We start from the raw sequence: 21,551 nt of genomic DNA on the forward strand, positions 1-21,551 counted from the left end.
CCATTTTATTTTGAAGTTGGGGAAACAGAATCCTAGAGAGGTTATTTTGTCAAGGAATATGGCATTTGTTAGTCAGGTTTGCTTGGCTCCTGATTCCAAGTTCTTTCCCAGTCTGTATATTATGCTGCCACTCCAGTTGTTCAAGAGTTCTCTTATCACTCAATCAAAAGCTATTTTTCTTTAAGTCATACATTTTTCTCAAGTTTTTTCTTAAAAGGTTTGTATTTTTGTTATTCTTTGTTGAAGGAATTCATCTTTTCATGACCTAATAGAGTGAAAACTATGGAGTTTTCAGTTTTATTTAGCTACTTTCCTAGGCATGTGGAAAAGAAAGAGAAAGCACCAATTATATTTTTGGCATAATGGTTTTAGACTTGAATGCATAAATGCTAAATCTATGAGTACTTAAAAAATTAAAGTGTTTAAAATTTAAGAAGATGCATTTTAATATACATAAAAATCTTTAGCAGGAGTATTCACCATTTATAACTATTTTCTTTAAGTTAATACACATTTTCATTTTCTTGATTTTTTATTTATACTAAAGTCTTATGTTGTATTCTTTGTCAGGGAGTTAAATCTATTTAAATATAGATCTCCTTATATGGAATCTATGTGTATATAGATTGCCGTGAATCCTTTTTAGTTCCTTTTGAGTTAGAATAAGGGATGTGTTATCTTACTCATAAATTTTGGCTTTAAAGTAATACTAGACTGTTTAGAAATTTCTCCTAAATTGACTGTCATTTGTGTTCATCGTATTTGCTCTAAACTCAGTTAAAACTTTAGATAAAATGAAAAGATGGATAACAAGTGTTGGGAAAGATGTGGAAATGCAACTTTCATATATTAGTGAAGAATAACTTAGTACAACCACTTGGGAAAATCATTTGGCAGCCTCTATTAAAGCTAAAGAGATACCTACTTCTTGACTTAGAGGCTCTGCTCTCAGGTATATATGCAAGAGAAGTGAATACATACGTTATTTGTTCACAAAAAGATACATAAATGTATCATGACATTGTCCGTAGCAGCTTTACTCATAATAGTCCCAAACTCCAAACAACACAAATGTTCAGGAGTAGAATGGATTCGTATATTTTTCTGTGTTCACATAGTAGAACATTATAGAGTAGTAAAATATGAATTGCTTCTGCACAGAACACAGCTGACTTTCATGCCGCTATATTTTTTTACTTTTTTTTTTATATCTTTGCTGTCTCCCCTTTTTCTTAGTGCTTTCTCTATTTTGTTATTTTTCAAAAAACCAGCATTTTGACTTATTTATCATTTGCCTTTTTTTCTATTTTCTATGTTATTACCTTATGTTTGCATCTTTATTTTCTTTGATTTTCTTCATTTTTATTTTATTATTTTTTTTCAGTTTCAGTGTTGGGAATTTAGTTCTCATATTTTTGTTCCATTTTCATTTACAAATATATTTACAGGTTGTATTTTCTTCTGACTGCTGTTCTAAATGTATCCCATATTTTTAAGTTTTTAAATTTTGGCCTGTATAGAGAAAAATTTCCAGGTATAAGGATCTTTTGAATTATTGGTGCTTTTATTAATTTCTAGTTTTATTGCATCATGCTAATAAAAATTATTTTTTCTTCTCAAAGTATTCCAAAAAAATAGAAGGAAGCTTCCAAATTCACTCTCTGAGTTTCAACATTACCCTTATAACAAAACTAGAAAACGACATTACAGAAAAGAACTACAGGCCAATCTATCTGATAAACACAGATGTAAAAATCTCAACAATATATTAGCAAACTGAATCTAGCAATATATGAAAAAAATCATTCACTACAACCAAGTGGGATTTATTTCAGGGATGCAAGAATGGTTCATTATTCACAACTCAATCAATCAATATACATCACATCAACAAGAGAAGGGATAAAACCATATGATCTCAATAGACACAAAAAAAGCATTTGACAGAGTACAACATTCATTCATAGTTAAAAACCCTCAACAAAGTAGGTTTAGAGGGAACATAGCTCAACATAATAAACGCCAATAAAAGCCCACAGCTAACATCATACTCAATGGTGAGAAGCCAAGAGCTTTTCCTCTAAGATCAAGAACAAAACAAGGATGTCACTCTCCCGACTTCTATTCAGCATAGCACTGGAAATCTTAGCCACACCAATTAGACAAGAAAAAGAAATAAAATGCATCCAGGTTGGTAAGGAAGAAGTAAAACTTTCACTATTTGCAGATGACGTGATACTCTATATAGAAAACCCTAAAGATTCTGCTAAACTACTAGAACTGATGTCACTGGATACAAAACCAATGCACAGAAATCCATTGCATTTCTATGTGCTAATAATCAAGTAGCAGAGAAATTAAGAAAAATCCCATTTTCAGGTGCACCCAAAATAATAAAATACCTCGTAACAAACTTAACTAAAGAGGTAAAAGACATGTACTACAAACTATAAAACACAAATGGAAAGACATTCCATGCTCATGGATTAGAAGAATTAATATTTTTAAAATGCCCATACTACCCAAAGCAATCTATAGACTTATTGCAATCCGTATCAAAATACCAACAACATTTTTCACAGTACCAGAACAAATAATCCTAAAATTTGTATGGAATCCCAGAAGACCCCAAAAAGTCCAAAGCAATCTTGAAAAAGAAGAACAAAGCTGGAGGTATCACAATTCCAGATTTCAAGATATACTACAAAGCTGTAGTAATCAAAACAGTATGGTACTGACACAAAAATGGACACACAGATCAGTGTAACAGAATAGGGAGTCCAGAAATAAACCTGTGCTTTTATGGTGAATTAATCTACGACAGTGAAGGCAAGAATATACAATGGGGAAAAGACAGTTATTTCAACAAATGATGCTGGGAAAACTGGAGCACTTTCTTACACTATACACAAAAATAAACTCAAAATGGATTAAGGACCTAACTGTGAGACTTGAAACCATAAGATTCCTAAAAGAAAACATAGTAATTGCTGTGACATCAGTCGTAGAAACAATTTTTTTAGATATGTCTCCTCAGGCAAGGGAAACAAAGGCAAAATTATTGGGACTACACCAAAATAAAAAGCTTTTTCACAGCAAAAGATACCATCAACAACACAAAAAGGCAACCTACTGAATGAGAGAAGATATTTGCAAATGATATAGTCAATATCATTTAGGGGTTAATATCTAAAATATATAAAGAACTTATGTAACTCAATGCCAAAAAGAAAACACCCCAAATCTAATTAAAAATGGGCAGTGGACCTAAAAAGACATTTTTCCAAAGAAGATATACAGATGGCTAACAGACCCATGAAAAGATGGCTCAACATCACTAACAATCAGGGAAATGCAAATCAAAACCACAATGAGATATTGCCATACTCCTGTCAGAGTGACTGGAATCGAAAAGACAAGAGATAACAAATGTTGGTGGGGATGTGAAGGAAAAGGAATCCTCATGCACTGTTGGTGGGAATGCAAACTGGAGCAGCCACTGTGGGAAACAGTATAGAGCCTCCTCAAAAAATTAAAAATAGAATTACCATATGATCTCATAATTTCGCAACTGGATATTTACCCAAGTAAAATGAAAACAATAATGCAAAAAGATAATGCATCTTTGTTTATTGCAGCATTATTTACAGCCAAGATATGGAAGCAACTGAAGCATCCATTGATAGATGAATGGATAAAGATGATGCCTCCCCCCACACACACATTATTCAGCCATAAAAAGGAATGAGATCTTGCCATTTGCAACAATATGGATGGACTTCAGAGGGTATAATGATAAGTGAAATAAGAGCAAGACAAGTACCATCTGATTTCACTCATATGTGGAATTTAAGAAACAAAACAAATGAACAACCAAAAAAGAGACAAACAAAAAAGACTCTTAAGTACAGAGAACAAACTGGTGGTTGTCAGAGGGGAGGTGGGTTGGGGGAGAGATGAAATCTGAAAATATTTTTTATTTTATGGATTACATTAGGGTTTTCTTTGTGACCTTTTATATGGTCAGTTTAAAGGAACATTTTATGTTGAAGAACAAGGTACATTTTCTGTTATTTAAGTGTAAAGTTGGATATATACCATAACATCTGTTGTTTATGTCATTTAGTCTTTTATGTTCTCACTTATTTTTGTTCTCTTGACCTTCTTGGGCTGAGAGTGGTATGATAAAGTCTGTTGCTTCTTGCATCTTCTATAGTTTCCACTTTATAAAAGTGGTTACTGTGCTCTTTAAGGCATAGCATTCATTACTGTATTCATTACTTGTTAAGTGTTAAGTGGCCTTTAGCATTAAAAAGTCTTCCTCATCTTGTTTACTTCTTTTTGGCCTAAATTCTGCCTTATATGTGAGGCAGAGTCATTATGTAACTCTTTGTATATTAGGAACACAAACACAGTTCCTACTTTCTATTCTTGTTTGCCTCTCTCACTTTTTATCACTTCTAACATTTACCACTTTATCACTCTAACATGTTAGAAGTGATAAATTTACTTTTTGGAGTACAGTTCTGTGAGGATTAACACATGTGTAGACCCTGTCACTACCACCACAAGAAGGATACAGAACAATTGCGGCATCGCAAAGAATGACATTGTGCTGCTCCCTTTTTAGGCAAACCACCTCCCACCCCATTCCCTGGCAATTACTGATGTCTTCTCTGCCCCAAAGTTTTACCTTTTCTAAAATGTTATGTAAATGGAACTGTTTTGTATGTAATCTTTGAGACTTTTTTTTAAATGCAGTTGAAATTCATCCATGTTGTATCAATAGTTCATTTCTTTTTGTTGCTGAGTACTGTTCCGTTATGTAGATATACCACAGTTTATATACCCATGTACTCATTCAAGGACATATGGGTTGTTTTCATTTCTTGACTGTTATACGAAAAGTATTGCTGTCAACTTTTGTGTGTAGGTTTTTCTGTGAGCATACATTTTTATTTCACTAGAATAAATACTTAGAAGTACAGTGGCTGCAACATATATAGTAGTTGTGTGTTTAACAATTTTTTATGAAACTGCCAAGCTGTTTTCTAGAGTAACTGTGCCATTTTGCAGTCCTACCAGCTATGTATATAGAATTCTAGTTGTTCCACATAGTAGTCATTTTTCAGTTGGTCATTCAAATAATTGCATAGTGTCTCACTGTGATCTCAACTTGCATTATTTTAATGATTGTGACATTGAGCATCCTCTTGTGTTTATGTGAATATCTGCATATGTCCTTTGGTGAAATGTCTGTTTAAATATTTTGCCCATTAAAAATGTTTTTTCTTAATATTGAGTTTTGAGAGTTCTTTGTATATTCTGCATACAAATATTTTATGCTAGTATGTGGCTTGTCTTGTTGTAGTTGTCTTCCACAGAGGATAATTTTAATATTCATGAAGTTCAGGTCATCAGTTATTTCTTTTATGGATTGTGCTTTTGGTGTTATATCTAAAAACTGCCTAATCAAAGGTCATGAAGATTTCTGTTCTGTTTTCTTGTAAGAACTTTATAGTTTCACATTTTTTATTCAGATGTATGATTCATTTTGTATGATTGCAATTTTTGTATATGGTGCACAGTATGAAATGAAATAAATTTTTTTTTGTATGTGGATATCCATAATAAGTACTACTTATTGAAAAAACTGTCCTTTATCCTAAGTTCCCTTTGCAACCTGTCCTAAACTAATTGATTCCATTTCTGAACTCTGTTTCCTTGGTCTGTGTATCTGTCATTTTGTCAATACCACATTGTTTTGATTACTCTAGGGTTTTTTTATGTTTTAAAATAATTGTGTGATTCATCTTTTTCCCCCCAAATTGTTTTGCTTAGGGGTTCCTTTGCCTTTCCATATAAACTTTATGATTAGCTTGTTTATATCTACAAAAAATCCTGCTGGGATTTTTTTTTATTGGAATTAAATCTGTAAGTCAGTTTGGGGGAAAATTGGCATATTAACTATCTTGAGTTTTTAAAGAGATGAACGTGAAATGTCACTTCATTTATTTATGTCTTTAACATTTTTTCTTTCATGATTGTTGTATAGTTTTCAGCTTAGTGATTCTCCACAAATTTTGTTAGGTTTATACCTGTATTTCTGTTGTTGTTCTTGTTAGAGTTATTGAAAAATGATACTTCAAAAAATTTGTATTCTAATCGTTCATTACTGGTGTATAGAACTACACCAGATCTTGCTAAACTCATAAGGTGTAGAAGCCTTTCTGTAGATTCCTTGGGATTTTCTACATAGACAATCATAATCTCTGAGAATATTGTTTCCATTATAGTGTGAATGACTTTTATTTATTTTTCTTTCCTTATCATACTGGCAATGACTTTCAGTAAAATATTGAATTATGAGTAATGGGAATGGGCATGCTTGTTTAATTCCCAGTCTCCGTGGGGAAGCATCAGGTGTTTCCCCTCTAAGTATGATGTTAGCTGCAATTTTTCTTTAATACTCTTTTATAGATTGAGGAAGTTCCCTTCTGTTCCTTGTTCGGTGGGTTTTTATCATGAATGGATGTTGGGGGTGCCTGGGTGGCTCAGTTGTTGAGCGTCTGCCTTCGGCTCGGGTCATGATCCCAGGGTCCTGGGATCGAGCCCCGCATCGGGCTCCCTGCTCTGCGGGAAGCCGGCTTCTCCCTCTCCCACTCCCCCTGCTTGTGTTCCCTCTCTCGCTGTGTCTCTGTCAAATAAGTAAATAAAATCTTTAAAAAAAATTGTTATTATCATGAATGGATGTTGAATTGTGTCAAATGCTTTTTCATTATTTATTGATATGATCATGTGATTTTTCTTATTTAATCTGCTGAATTACGTGGATTGATACTCAAATATTGAACCAGTCTTGATTTCTGAGATAAATTCTACTTGATTGTGATCTTTTTATTTATACGTTTTATGTATCATTGGATTCAAATTGCATATATTTGTTGAGGATTTTTGCATCTCTATTCCTAAGGTATGTTTATACTTTTTATTCCTTGTATCGTTAACTGTCTTGGATCTTTTTCATGCCTATAAATGCTTGTGTGTGTGTGTGTGTGTGTAAATATATATACATCTGATATGTCCTGTGGCCTCTTGTAGATATTTTTATTCTTTTTTATTTTTTAAATTTTAGATTTGTGTGGAGTTTACTTGCAGGTATGACACTACCACAAACATGCACTCATTCTGTTAGTTTTGGTTAGCTCAACATTCAGCAGAATTTTATTACATAACTTTCTGTTTTTAGATTGCATTTCAAAGCATCAGGTGTTCTGTCCATTTTTTTTCTCCTTAAAGAGATCTCTCCTGGAGTCTTCTAAACAACTCCAATATGGTTAGGCTGCCCTCTGTGCCTGGTTATAACTATCACCTGGAATCATCGTGGGATTCCCTTCCTCTCTTCCCTTTGTTCAGTATCCTCTGTTTTCTTGGTTCACTTCCCCAGAGTGAGTGTTGGGGGTTATAGAGATTAGTGGTGGAATGATAAGTGATTTTGGAAAGATAATAAAAGGCCAGATCATGAAAAGCTTTGTATGCTTTGGTAAGGGTTCATCTCAAGGATTGCAGCAACTATTGAGGATATTTTATAGGTGAATAACATAATCATATTCGCTGTTGGAGAAGATCACTGTGGCTATCACTTGTGAAATAGATGGAAGAAAGCAAAGTTATAGTAATTCAGGAAAAATATAATGGTGCATTGAAATATAAGGCAATGTTAGTGGGGGTATCACTCTCACAGTAATTGGGGATCAATTGGACATGGGAGGAAGGAGGAGTCGAGGAAGATGCTCAGGTTTTTAAGTTTGATCTTGAATTGATGATCCTCAGAGGGCGAGTATCATGTTTAGGGTAGGTTCTGAGTTTAGTGTTGGATGTGCAGTTCAAAGGATTGTAGTATACCCTTTACCCACATTTAGCAAATGTTAGCATTTTACCATGTTTGATTTATACTTTCTTTCTTTTACCGTGTGTGTGCATGTGTGTGGCCAAAATGAGAAGAGGTTGGAGACCTGATGCTCCTTTACTTTTTTTGTTTGTTTTGTTTTGGTTTTTGATGCTCCTTTAGTTTTAATTACTTTACTGAATATTCCCTAAAAACAAGCCATGGATTTAAAAAGAAATTAACATTTAAAATTTAACGTTATTAACTCATCTACAGACCTTATTCAGATTTTGCAATTGTCCCAGTAATGTTCTTTTATGTGAAACAAAGTTGCCGGATCTTGAACTGCATCAGTTATCATGACTTTTTAGTCTCCTGTAATCGGAACAGTTTTTCAGTCTAAGGCTAGTGGATCTTTGAGTGGTTTTGGAATTATGTGTTTGTGTGGCAGGTGGTATTAGTGTGGGAAACAGATTTGTAATTGTGGTACTTGGGCCCAGGGTATAAATTAGAATGGGAATTGACTGTGGAGAATTGGGTTTTCTACTGTCTACCTGCTGGAAAGGTGGAAACAGATCTATTACTCAAAGATACCTTAGTGTTGATTTGTTTTTTAACCCTAGGTGATGAATTAGCTTGATTATTTTGTTCATGACCTGGTGAGACTCATGCATAGGTATAGATACGTAGGTATTTCTCCATCCTTAAATAAAAGCAGGTGCCTGACTATGTAAATTCTTCCTGCTTGGCAGCATAGCACCCAGTGTAAAAGGACCGTGGCATGGCCAAAAAATCGAACTGCTTACATTTGCCTTGGACATAATAGTGTCACTGTTAGGTGTTTGCTTCTCTTCAGGACCATTGGGAAGTTCCACTCTTGCTCTGTGTAGCCATCTTGCTAACAGTACAATCCAGTATTCCTGCCTGCTTACATTCATTAACTCTGTGTGCATATATGTATGTGTCTGCATTTCCTTTTTGCATATCTATAGGTACCTGAGATGATGTACAGTCTGTTAGAAGGGAAAATAATATAAATAGTAGTCAGTATGTGTTCCTCTCTGTTGTATTATGCCTTTGGTTACAGAATGTTATAGAAATATAGGTTCTTCTTTTGGGTATTCGTATATCTGTAGGACCTTAGTTATATAGACTAGAGATGTGTTTTCTATAGACGCAGGTTTGTACAGATGTTCACGTGTACGTGCAGTTGTGACTTGCAATTTTTCTAGTTATTTATTGCCACACTTCCTGTTGGGTGGTTGAATGGTTAAGAGGAAGGCTTTGTTGTCCCACTGGCCTTGATTTCAATCCAACTTTTTGAATTGGTTAACTTTTCAAGATTGATTTTCCTCTTTAAAATAGGGATAACGGGGCACCTGGGTGGCTCAGTCATTAAGTGTCTACCTTCAGCTCAGGTCATGGTCCCAGGGTCCTGGAATCGAGCCCCACATCGGGCTCCCTGCTTGGCGGGAAGCCTGCTTCTCCCTCTCCCGCTCCCCCTGCTTGTGTTCCTCTCTTGCTGTTTCTCTCTGTGAAATAAATAAATAAAATCTTTAAAAAAAATAAGTAAAATAAAATAGGGATAAATGGGGTGCCTGAAACTATGGAAAGAGCCAAGATGTCCATCAACAGATGAATGGATAACGAATATGTGGTATATATATATAATGGAATATTATGCAGCCATCAAAAGGAATGAAATCTTGCCATTTGCAATGACGTGGATGAAACTAGAGGGTATTATGCTAAGTGAAATAAGTCAATCAGAAAAAGACAGGTATCATTTGATCTCACTGATATAAGGAATTCTTAATCTCAGGAAACAAACAGGTTGCTGGAGAGGTGGGGGGTGGGAGGGATGGGGTGGCTGCGTGATAGATATTGGGGAGGGTATGTGCCATGGTGAGCACTGTGAATTGTGTAAGACTGATGAATCATAGACCTGTACCTCTGAAACAAATAATACATTATATATTAAAAAAAAAAAGATAGTAGGAAGGGAAAAATGAAGGGGGGATATCAGAGGGGGATACAAACAATGAAAGACTATGGACTGAGAAACAAACTGAGGATTTTAGAGGGGGGTGGGGGGATGGGTTAGCCTGGTGATGGGTATTAAAGGGTACATACTGAATGGAGCACTGGGTGTTATATGCAAACAACGAATCATGGATCACTACATCACAAACTAATGATGTGATTAATATAACATAGTAAAATTAAAAAACAAAACATTGGGGCGCCTGGGTGGCTCAGTCGGTTAAGCATCTGCCTTCGGCTGAGGTTGATCCTGGGGTCCTGGGGTTAAGCCCTGCAAGGAGCACCTCACTGGGCTCCCAGCTCAGTGGGGAGTCTGCTTCTCTCTCTCCCTCTGCCCCTTCCCCCCCGACTCATGCTCTCTCTCTCAAATAGATGAATAAAATCTTTAAAAAAAAAATAGGGATCATAGTATCATGTTGTTATGGCTAGTTTTCAGGTTTAAATGGGATAATACGTACTAAAATTTTAGTATAGAGTCCAGCGCCAATTAAGAATGCAAAACCAGTAGCTGATATTTTATTTTTTTGCGCTCTGTTTAGTTATTGTACACTACTGACCCTGATAGTTGACTGCTCTATTCATTTCATGTTTTCTCAAAAAGTATTTTATTATCTTCCACAGGATTTTGTCTCTACAATTATCCGTTTACTTGACAGCCCCTCAACTTCCATTAGAGCAAAAGCCTTCCTCGTTCTTTTATATATTTTGATTCATAACCATGAGATGCTGCTGCTCAGCTGCCAGGCAAGGTATGATTTTCTCTGATATGGTTTCATCAATAACATCGATTTGGAACCTCTTTTATTGTTAGTATTTCTTGGCCTCTGTATGCCTAATGCTGAAAATTTTTTTTCCTGGACCTTTCTATGGGTTTAATTTTTCACATACAGCTGCAGCTGGGAAATACAGAGGACCGAGAGAAGACCTCTGGAGCTGAGGCAGGGTGGTGGGAAGGAGCTGGAGTTCCTAGGTGTGAGGACGGTCCAAGTCAGGGTGTTAAAGTTGGTTCTGGCTTGCATCTTTGGGAGGCATTCTTGACTCTTGGTTTGGTCATAGTTTTCACTTTTGTAAGATTCTGGAATGAGCAGCTGGAAGCCCAGCGGAATAGTCTAGTGAAGTGTAGAGGAAGAGGCAGAGCAGGGACAAGTTTCTGGACTGGACCTAGGCTGGGCAGATCTCTCTCTCCCTGGGTTCCACCTACTTCCTCGAAAAGGAGAACCTGTTCTGATGCACCTCAGATTCCCGTCATGCTTTGATGCTTCCTGATGAGCATCTGGACTGTCTGGTCCATGCAAAATTACAACCCAGAGGAACCTTGAATATATGGTTGAATGTCTGTTTCTTGATTTAGCTTGTTACTCACTGTAGAATACTGAGGAGACCCTAGAATTGCTGAGATTGATCTAGATTAGAGATTGGAAAACTTTTTTCCTGTAAATAGAGTAAATATTTTAGGATTTATGGGTTAAGAGGCAAAATTGTGGCTATTTGTATTTACGTAACAAGAAAAAACAAACTTCCACAAATTTTTTATTGATGAACGTACTTCTATAACAGGAGAGGGAACCAATATCTACAGATTTTTAAATTGACATAGGAAAAATATACTAATAAATGAGTACAATTTTTTTTGTAATGCAGGTCTACAGATGAGAAGAACAGAATTCTTTTTCTGAGGGAGAGATAACATTTTGCTTATTTAGGGATCAAAGTCAGTGTCTTCCTCATCAAATCAGTTGTAAATGTCTATGTTAGTGCTCATTGCTAGCTTAATTTTGTGTATCTTGTCTTTGAAATGTCTTTTCTTATAGATAGGTATTGTCACATACCAATATTAGTTCATGAGTATGTGATTTTAATTGAGCATATTCATTGCTTGGAAGGCATTTGTAGGATTCTATTAGATTCTTCCTTGACATCTGCCTTTTAGCATGTCCTTATGTTGCAGGTTAATCAGACTAAGTGAAGGGTATGTAGAAGCTCCTACAGAGCCTTCTTTCTTGTCTCAGGGATCATCGTCCAGCTTTGTTTTACATCCAGTGTCTTGAAAACTGATGTTTCACATATTTTGTCTATCTTGTAGTTGTGTTTTTTAAAAACTTTTTATTTAAATTCAATTTAGTGAACATATACTGTATTATTAGTTTCAGGGATAGAATTTAGTGTTTTATCAGTTGCATATAACACCCAGTCCTCTTTATGTCATGTGCCCTCCTTAATACCCATCACCCAATTACCCCATCCCCCCATCCACCTCCCCTCCAGCAACCCTCACTTGTTCCCTATAGTTAAGAGTCTCTGATGGTTTGCCTCCCTCTCTGTTTTCATCTTATTTTATTTTTCCTTCCTTTCCCCTGTGTTCATGTGTTTTGTTTCTTAAATTCCACATATGAGTGAGATCACTTGGTATTTGTCTTTCTCTGATTTCGCTTAGCATAATGCCCTCTAGTTCCATCCACGTTGTTGCAAATGGCAAGATTTCATTCTTTTTGATGGCTGCATAATATTCCATTGTATGTATATATATGTGTGTGTGTGTATATATATATACCACAACTTTTTTATCCATTCATCTGTCAATGGAGCTCTAGGCTTTTTCCATATTTTGGCTATTGTGGACATTGCTGCTGTAAACTTTGGGGTGCATGTGCCCCTTTGAATCACTATGTTTGTATCCTTTGGATAAATACCTAGTAGTGCAATTGCTTGGTCGTATGGTAGCTCTATTTTCAACTTTCTGAGGAACCTCCATACTGTTTTCCACAGTGGCTGCCACAGCTTGCATTCCCACCAACAGTGTAGGAGGATTCTCCTTTCTCCACATCCTTGCCGACATCTGCCATTTCCTGACTTGTTAATTTTAGCCATTCTGACCAGTGTGAGGTAGTATCTCATTGTGGTTTTGATTTGTATTTCCCTGATGCTGAGTAATGTTGAACATTTTTTAATGTCCCTGTTAGCCATTTGTATGTCTTCTTTGGAGAAATGTCTGTTCATGTCTTTCCCCATTTCTTGATTGGATTATTTTTTCTTTGGGTGTTGAGTTTGGTAAATTCTTTACCATAATAAAATAAAAATAAAAAACAAAGCAAAACATTGGGGCACCTGGGTGGCTCAGATTTTGGATACTAGCCCTTTATATGATAAGGCATTTGCAAATATCTTTTCCCATTCCATACGTGTCTTTTAGTTTTGTCAACTGTTTTCCTTTGCTGTGCAAAAGCTTTTTATCCTGATGAAGTCCCAGTAGTTCATTTTGCTTTTGTTTCCCTTGCCTTTGGATATTGTTTAGCACAAAGTTGCTGTGGCCATGGTCAAAGAGGTTGCTGCCTATATTCTCCTCTAGGATTTTGATGGATTCCTGTCTCCCATTTAGGTCTTTCATCCATCCTGAGCTTATTTTTATGTGTGGTGTAAGAAAGTGGTCCAGTTTCATTCTTCCGCATGTGGCTGTCCAATGTTCCCAGCACCATTTGTTGAAGAGATTTTTCTTTTTTCCATTGCCTATTCTTTCCTGCTTTGTCGAAGATTAGTTAAGCATATCGTTGAGGGTCCATTTCTGGACTCTCTATGCTGTTCCATTGATCTGTGTGTCTGTTCTTGTGCCAGTGCCGTACCGTTCCGATGGCTGCATATTTTATAGTTGTTTCAAATGGGAGCATGCGTCCTGTTTCTTAGTCCATTAGAACCGGAAGGTGAAGTTCTTGTCTATTTGTAAAGGCCTCTCACCACTCACTTTGCTGCCTCTGCTCTGTGTGTCTACCATCATTTTCACCAGGGCAAATAATATAGTTTCTCAACAGATGTTCTTACATTGTTTCCTAGACTCATAGTCTGGTCTTCATGTAGGAACTAGAGAAGCTCTTACACAGTGTGAATTGACTTTTGTTTCTTCCCTGCTCAGACTCTTCTAAAAACATCCTGTCATGCTGAAATGATGGCCTTGGCCTCCTCTGCCCTACTTCACCTAGTCCCTGCCCACCTGTCAGCCTGTGTCTTCTGACTCTTCTTTGCTCTTGCTCCATTCCAGCCACATAGTTTCTCTTACTGCTTTTCGAACACAGTAAGCCTACTAGACCCACCGCAGGGCCCTTCCCAGGTGCTGTTCCTTGTGCCCATTTTGCTTTTCCCCCAGAGGCTGGCTTCCTCAGGTCATTCAGGTTTCTGGTCAGTGTAAGGGTCTCTTCTTCTGAGAGCCACTCTGCTCATCCTGTCTCAAATCCCCCTCTCAGGCCCCACTGCAGAAACCCTTTAACTGGTGAGAATCAAAGCATTCAGACCATCAGAGCCTGTGCATGATCTTTTTGGTCCTCCCAGGAAACGGCTATGGTTTCTGTGTGTCTGAATGAATATTTAGAAACTTGAGCAGTGGTGGGAAGACGGTGGTCTGAATGCATACCCTGGCCCCAGCTTCCACCCTGCCAACTCTCTGGAGCTCCACAGTGAGCAGGATGCATGTAGAGAAGGAGCCTGGAAGATGAGGCTTAGCCTTGCCGGAGAGGTGAGGACAGGCTCTGTTCTTCCTGTGCTTTGTGGCAGAGTTGACTCTCTGTCTTCTAAACCTAGGTGAACGGCAGATCCTGGGGCTTCCACAGGGTCCAAAACGCAGATGCTTTCTATGTTTGGTTGTTGGGCCCAGCATGCCTGTTCCCAGGAGACTGGGAGCAGGACTGAATGGGGGCCAGTCTGCCCCCGGTCGGTGAGGTTGCAGGCAGATGACCTCATTTCCTTGCACTTGAAGAGAACAGCCCCCTCTCACCACCTGCCTCTTTGCCACAACCTGTCCTGGTCAGGTGCTGAGTAGATGAAGTCCTGAATAAGCACATTTGTCATAGTCTGTTGAGAGAGACATGGTACTTGAAGGAGGAGGAAAAAGAACAGGTAGCGCTTACTGGGACAGAACGAATGGAATTGACAGAATTTTAACAAACAAGTAATGAGAACTCTGCGGAGAGGCACTTTTTTGAAATTCAGCAGAGGAACTAAAAGAGCATGGCCTCTGCGGGGGATGGTGTTAGGGCTTTGAAAGGGGGTATGAAAGAATACCCTGAACCACACCGAGCTCCTGACAGAGACCTGGACAGTTCATGTGAAAATAGGAAAGATGGAGTGAGCTTCCAGGAGACCTCACATGCCCTGAATGCCCGGGGGAAGAAAGGAACCGATGGAGGGTTTCTAACTGAAGACATGTTAGCAGTCGTCTTCTGCTCAAACATGTTCTCTTCTGATACTGTACCGAGCTGCAAGTAAAGGAATGAGAATGTCACAAAACTACAAAGGCAAAGGGAAAGATGGCTAAAACCGATGAGCATTGTCATCCCATCTTTGGGTTTTGGAAGCTGGAAAGCTGAGAGATGAATGCTTGCTCATTTAGCAGAATGGAGATTGCCGAGGTCCCTTTTTGTCTGCAAGGGGAAAGCCAGGAGGAGATCTGATGCCTGCATGACAGAACTCTGGAAAGGTTGGGAATTAGGGGTGCCTGCTAGGTTTGATGGCGGCGGTGAGGGGGAGGGGAAACTCAAGGCAGGATTGATGGGGAATCTGCAGGGAGGGTTAATCCCCACCCCGTCCTCCAACACAAACATCCAGCAGACTCCTCCGCCTTTTCTGTCTCAGCAAGAGACTTGAAATGCATTCTGGATAGTGTGAACTGGAAATGCTGCCAATTTGGGTATTTTCACATATAGATAAGAGCGAGGTGAGGTAGGTGCCTTGTGAGAAATCTGAGGATTGTCTGCAAGTCTACTTACTCTGAAGGGTGAGGCCTTTCACCCCCTTTCCTACCGCACTTGCAGACTGTTGGCAGCCTGGCTGATGTACTCTTGGCTAGAATCTGGAGATTCATCTCCGGGAAGCTGACCAAATCCTGATAAAAGCCCCACAGGGGCTGCCATTTGGATGTCCCCTTCTGCAGCTAATGACAGTTTGCCGAATATTCTTGGAGTGGAGCCCATCAGCCTTAGGCCCTGCTCCTGCACACACACCTCCCAACAACACTTCAGTGCATCATTTAAAAATATAAATGGAACTCAAGAATCACCAGGTACTTAAGGGAAGCCTCTAACATAGGATGCAGAAGCCAAAACTCGCCAACAGATAAAAGGGATGTGGCAGAAATAGAGATGAAAGTTCTGAACAGACACTTCATGGAGAAAGGAATGAGGAGGACCTTTAAACCTACAAGTAAATGTGAAAGCTTCCTCATTGTAAGAGGAATGCACTTCGCTCTTCCTCATTCTAAGGGAAACCAGCAGAGATAGTGTTTCTCACTTAGTGCCCTGGCAGGGTCTGAAAATGTATTCTCTTGGTGAGGCTGTGGGGAAATCAGCCTTCTTCTTTGGATCTATTTTTATTAATTGTTTTATATGTAAGTCACATTTGTCTTATGCTTAGGTTTCTTTTTTTTTTTTTTATAAATTCAGTTAGCCAACATATAGTACATCATTAGTTTTTGATGTAGTGTTCAATGATTCATTAGTTGTGTATAACACCCAGGGCTCATCATATCACCTGCCCTCCTTAATACCCATCACCCAGTTACCCCAACCCCCCACCCACCTCCCCTTCTGCAACCCTCAGTTTGTTTCCCAGAATCGAGTCTCTCATGGTTCGTCTCCCTCTCTGATTTCTTCCCACTCAGTTTTCCCGCCCTTCCCCTGTGTTCCTCTGTGCTGTTCCTTCTGGTCCACATATGAGTGAAACCATGTGATAACCTTTCTCTGCTTGACTTATTTCACTTAGCATAATCCCCTCCAGTTCCATCCATGTTGACATAAATGGTAGGTATTCGTCCTTTCTGATGGCTGAGTAATATTCCGTTATACATATGGACCACATCTTCTTTACCCATTCTTCTGTTGAAGGGCATCTCTGCTCCTTCCACAGTTTGGCTCTTGTGGACATTGCTGCTGTGAACATTGGGGTACGGTTGCCCCTTCTTTTCATTGTATCTCTATCTTTGGGGCAAATACCCAGTAGTGCAATTGCTGGATCGTATGGTAGCTCTATTTTTAACTGTTTGAGGAACCTCCATACTGTTTTCCAGAGTGGTTGCACCAGCTTGCATTCCCACCAACAGTGTAAGAGGGTTCCCCTTTCTCCACATCCTCACCAACATTCGTTGTTCCCTGAATTGTTAATTTTAGCCATTTTAACTGGTATAAGGTGGTATCTCATTGTGGTTTTGATTTATATTTCCCTGATGACAAGTGATGTGGAGCATTTTTTCATGTGTCTGTTGGCCATTTGTATGTCTTCTTTAAAACCAGCCTTCTCATACTTTGCTGGTGGGGATGTAAAATATTGTAGTTACTGTGAAGAGGAATTTCATAATATCTAGAAAAATTGCATGTTTTCACCCTTTTGCCCAGCCATTTTACTTCTAGGCAAGAGCGTCCAAAGATCCATTATTAGCAAAGAAGTGAAGTGACACATCCACTAGGCATTGCTTGTTATGGCAAAAGCCTATAAAAAAATATGCATCAGCAGGAGACTGGCTAGAGAACTGTCAGCAACTTTGTGTGAGTTTTATATTCCCACTGTAACAAATTACCACAAACTCCGTGGTTTAAGACAATGCACATTATTAATCCAACAGTTCCAAAGGGTTGGGAGTCAGGACTCTGTAGCGGGACCCTCTGCTCGTGTGTCACAGGCTTGAAGGGAAGGTGTTGGCTGGTGCTGCAGTCTTCATCTGAGGCTCAGGGTCCTCTTCTAAGCTCACTGATTGTTGGTGGAATTTATTTCCTTGCAGCTGTAGGACTGAAGTTCCCATTTCCTTGGTGGCTTTTGGCTGGTGATAGCTCTCAGATTCTAGAGGCTGACTTTCCTCTCCATCGGCAGTTCACAGTGGAGCTCTTTGCTTTCTTCCTGGAGGCCAACAGGGGGACTATGTATTTCTCGAATCCTCTCCATCCCCTCAAATGTCCTTGACCTCCCTCTTCTGCTGCCAGCCACAGAAAACTCTGCTTTTACAGGTTTCACCTGATTGGCTTAGGGTCGTGTAGATAATCTACGTATTTTTAGCTTAATCTTCAAATTCTCTTCACTGTAGTACCTAGATTAGTGTTTGATGCAGGAGGGGTGGGAATCTTGGGGGAGGCACATCTTTAGGATTCTGCCAACCACAGTCCCCATAATGGAGGACTAGAGAGCTGTGAGAAGGGACCAGGAAGATCTCGATACACAAGCATGGTGTGGTCTCCAATATATGTTATTACCCTGAAAACAAGCAAGGTGCAGAACAGTATTTATGGTATATACTACCTTTTGTATAAGAAAGGGGGTGAGGGATGCCTGAATGGCTCAGTCGGTTAAGTGTCTGCCTTCAGCTCAGGTGATGATCCCAGAATCCTGGGATCGAGTCCTACATTCGGCTCCTTGCTCAGTGGGGAGCCTGCTTCTCCCTCTGCCTGCCTCCCCCTGCTTGTGCTTGCTCTCTGTCCCTCTCTCCCTCTCTCTCTGACAAATAAATAAATAAAATCTGATTAAAAAAGGGGGGGTGGAAACAAAAGATACATGCATTTACTAATATTTTCAAAAAGAGAATGGAAGGATAAATGAAAAATTAACAAAAAATAACAATTTATAGGGAAAGGAAGAGAATAGGGAGTAGGGGCAGGGATGAAAGCTCTACTTCTCTGAATGTAAATGGTTTATGACTTAGATTTAAAAACCATGTAAATGTTGTACATGATTAAAAATAAAATAAAATAATGATAAAAAGGAAGTAGTGTAAAAATGGAAAAAATAACCTGGTATCAACTTTGTGGTATAACTACCCAGAGAAGAGATATAAACATGTTTTTAGATCACAGTACTTGGCAGTATATTTCTATTGGGATATATTTTAGGGACTAAAAAACCCCATTAAGAAACTTACAGCTGTGGGACGCCTGGGTGGCTCAGTTGGTTGGGCGGCTGCCTTCGGCCCGGGTCATGATCCCAGGACCCTGGGATCAAGTCCCGCGTCGGGCTCCTTGCTCGGCAGGGGGCCTGCTTCTCCCTCTCTCTCCCTCTGCTTGTGCTCTGTCAAATAAATAAAATCTTAAAAAAAAAAAAACACAGCTGTATTTTGTTGTTGTTGGTGGTGGTAATAATTGTACTTCTGGCTTGAAACTATTGTATATACCTGTATGTATAGGAAGAGAAGCTAATAATTATGCCAATTGTAATAGGAACCAAGGATTTTCAGCATAAAAGAAAACACACAATTATGAAATAAAAAGCAAAAGCCTGTCACCCTTAATTGAAATCAAAATTATTAGGATGAACTCATAGTCTTTTTATTTTTGTTTGTTTTTTTTTTTTGATTTAGTCTCTTTTGAAAAAAGTCACTTATTTTATAGTTTATTTATTTATTTATTTTATAGTTTTATCTACTAAAAATCCAGCACAAATTTTAATTCCTAAATGCTCTTTTCCACTAAAAGGAACCATGCCTTTCATGCAGATGGCCTCTGGTGGACACAGCTACAGTCATGCAAGAGATAAGCAAAATAGAGCCCACGACATGTCATTCCTGAAAAAGCAAGGAAATTCCCAGAAACTGCTAAGGTCACATCAAAAGAACATAAGATCCAACATGAAGGAGCTTCTGCTGGCCCAAGATGGCATTTTGACCATTAAAAGGAATAATGACTGCAATATAATAAAATAGTGTAAAAAATTTTTGAGGTCATGATTATAATAAACAACCTTTGTTAGGACAGGTGACCATTATCCTGAAAATTGTTTAGTCAGGGGCCAAAATCAGTATTTACCCAGCATTTAACAGACTTTAATTCAGAATAATCAAATAGTTGATTTGGCAAAGTTCTTCTTTATAGAAATCTCATAGCTAAGCAATATAGGAGAAATGATAGAATTATCATTTCTATCATTTAAAAATGATATCTCCATTTTGCAAGTCTTCAACTCATAAATTAATTAACTTAAAAAAATTTGGAAAAATCTTTTGATATACGCTTTAACATTTCTTTTGGGTAACTTTCTAGAAGTGAAATTGCTGGGTCTTATGGTAGGTCTTATGTTTTTAAGAAGCAGCAAGCTATTTTTCAAAGTAGTTGTACCGTTTTACATTTTCCCCCACAGTGTTTGGGAATTCCAGTTTTTCCACATCCTTGCCAACTCCTTATGACTAGTCTTGTTTTAATGTTACCCATTCAACCAGGTGTGTCATTCTGTCTTGCTGTGGTTTAAATTTGCATTTCCCTAATGATTTATGATTTAGAGCATCTTTTCATGTACCTATTTGTCATTTCTGTATCTTGTTGAGCCATCTATGCATATCTTCTCCTTTATTAAAAAGGGTTGTTTTCTTAGTTTTGAGGGTTTTAAAATATATATTTATGATAGAAGTTATTTATCAGATGTGTGACTTGCAAATATTGTCTCTCAGTGGCTTGTCTGTTTAATCTTTTAAGAGTGTCTTTCAAAGAGCAGACATGTCCAAATGTACATGGATAAACTGGCCTATTTATACAAGGGATCCTTACTTTGCAATAACTACTTAGCAGTAAGTAGTTTTTAGGACTGAAAGGTTTCATCCTACTTGAAAGTTAACAGGCAAACCTGCTGGCTTTAATAGATGGAGGTGGAAGACACAGACTCCTGGGTCAGAGACAGAACTTTATCACCCCAGGGCACAGTGGAGGGCCTGAGGGTTATGTTTGAATTGGTTCCCCTTGACTCCCAGGGCCCACAGTGGAGGGAACAATGTGCAAGCAGGTCCAGGTGGATGCTGTGCACAGGGGGAGGTGGTTTGTGTCATTGCTGAGCTCCGGGATTAGGAAAACCTCATTTTATGAGGGGTGCTGGCAAACCTGCCCAACTTTTACCCATAGGAGACATTATCTTCATTATCCTGATTGGAAAATAAATCTGCCCCCTTCCCAGGGGCATTCTTGCCTCCATCCCATTCCTTCTTTCCTTTCTCTCTCTCTCTCTTTCTAGTTTAAGTATAATACTGGCCTCATAAAGTGAGTTGGGAATATGTTCCTTCCTCCTCTGTTTTCTGGAGGAGATTGTATAAAATTGGTGCTAAGTTTTCTTTAAATGTTTGGTAGATTGCTCCAATGAATTCATCTGGGCTTGGAGATTAATTTTTTGGAGCATTTTACCCAAATGTAATTTTTTTAATCAGTGCAGGGCCATTCAGATTATTAATTTTGTCTTTAGTCAAGTTTTGGTAACTTACAGTTTTTGAAGAATTGGCCCATTTCTTCTATGTTGTTGAGTTTATGAGAATAAAGTTTTTTTCCTGGTATTTTTTCCCATTTTTATTGTTATGTTAACCACCATACATTACATCATTAGTTTTTGATGTAGTGTTCCATGATTCATTGTTTGTGCATAACACCCAGTGCTACACGCAGAATGTGCCCTCTTTAATACCCATCACCAGGCTAACCCATCCCCCCACCCCCCTCCCCTCTAGAACCCTCAGTTTGTTTTTCAGAGTCCATCGTCTCTCATGGTTCGTCTCCCCCTCCGATTTCCCCCCTTCATTCTTCCCCTCCAGCTATCTTCTTTTTTTTTTTTTTTTTAACATATATTGCATTATTTGTTTCAGAGGTACAGATCTGTGATACAACAGTTTTGCACAATTCACAGCGTTCAC

General features: G+C 38.3%; 1 protein-coding gene across 2 annotated transcripts in view; it reads left to right on the plus strand.

Moving 5' to 3' along the window:
• ULK4 (unc-51 like kinase 4) overlaps positions 1 to 21,551 on the plus strand; it is a 616,362-nt gene that overhangs the window by 148,411 nt on the left and 446,400 nt on the right. For both annotated transcript variants that reach the window (XM_028107191.2, XM_028107192.2), the window contains exon 22: positions 10,553 to 10,680. In XM_028107191.2, the coding sequence (XP_027962992.2) occupies positions 10,553 to 10,680 (128 nt within the window). The remainder of the gene's footprint in view (positions 1 to 10,552; positions 10,681 to 21,551) is intronic.

The sequence above is a fragment of the Eumetopias jubatus genome, unplaced genomic scaffold (genome assembly GCF_037043125.1).
Source record: "Eumetopias jubatus isolate StellerSeaLion01/CBP00866 unplaced genomic scaffold, mEumJub1_p1.0 scaffold_1, whole genome shotgun sequence".
NCBI lineage: Eukaryota > Metazoa > Chordata > Mammalia > Carnivora > Otariidae > Eumetopias > Eumetopias jubatus.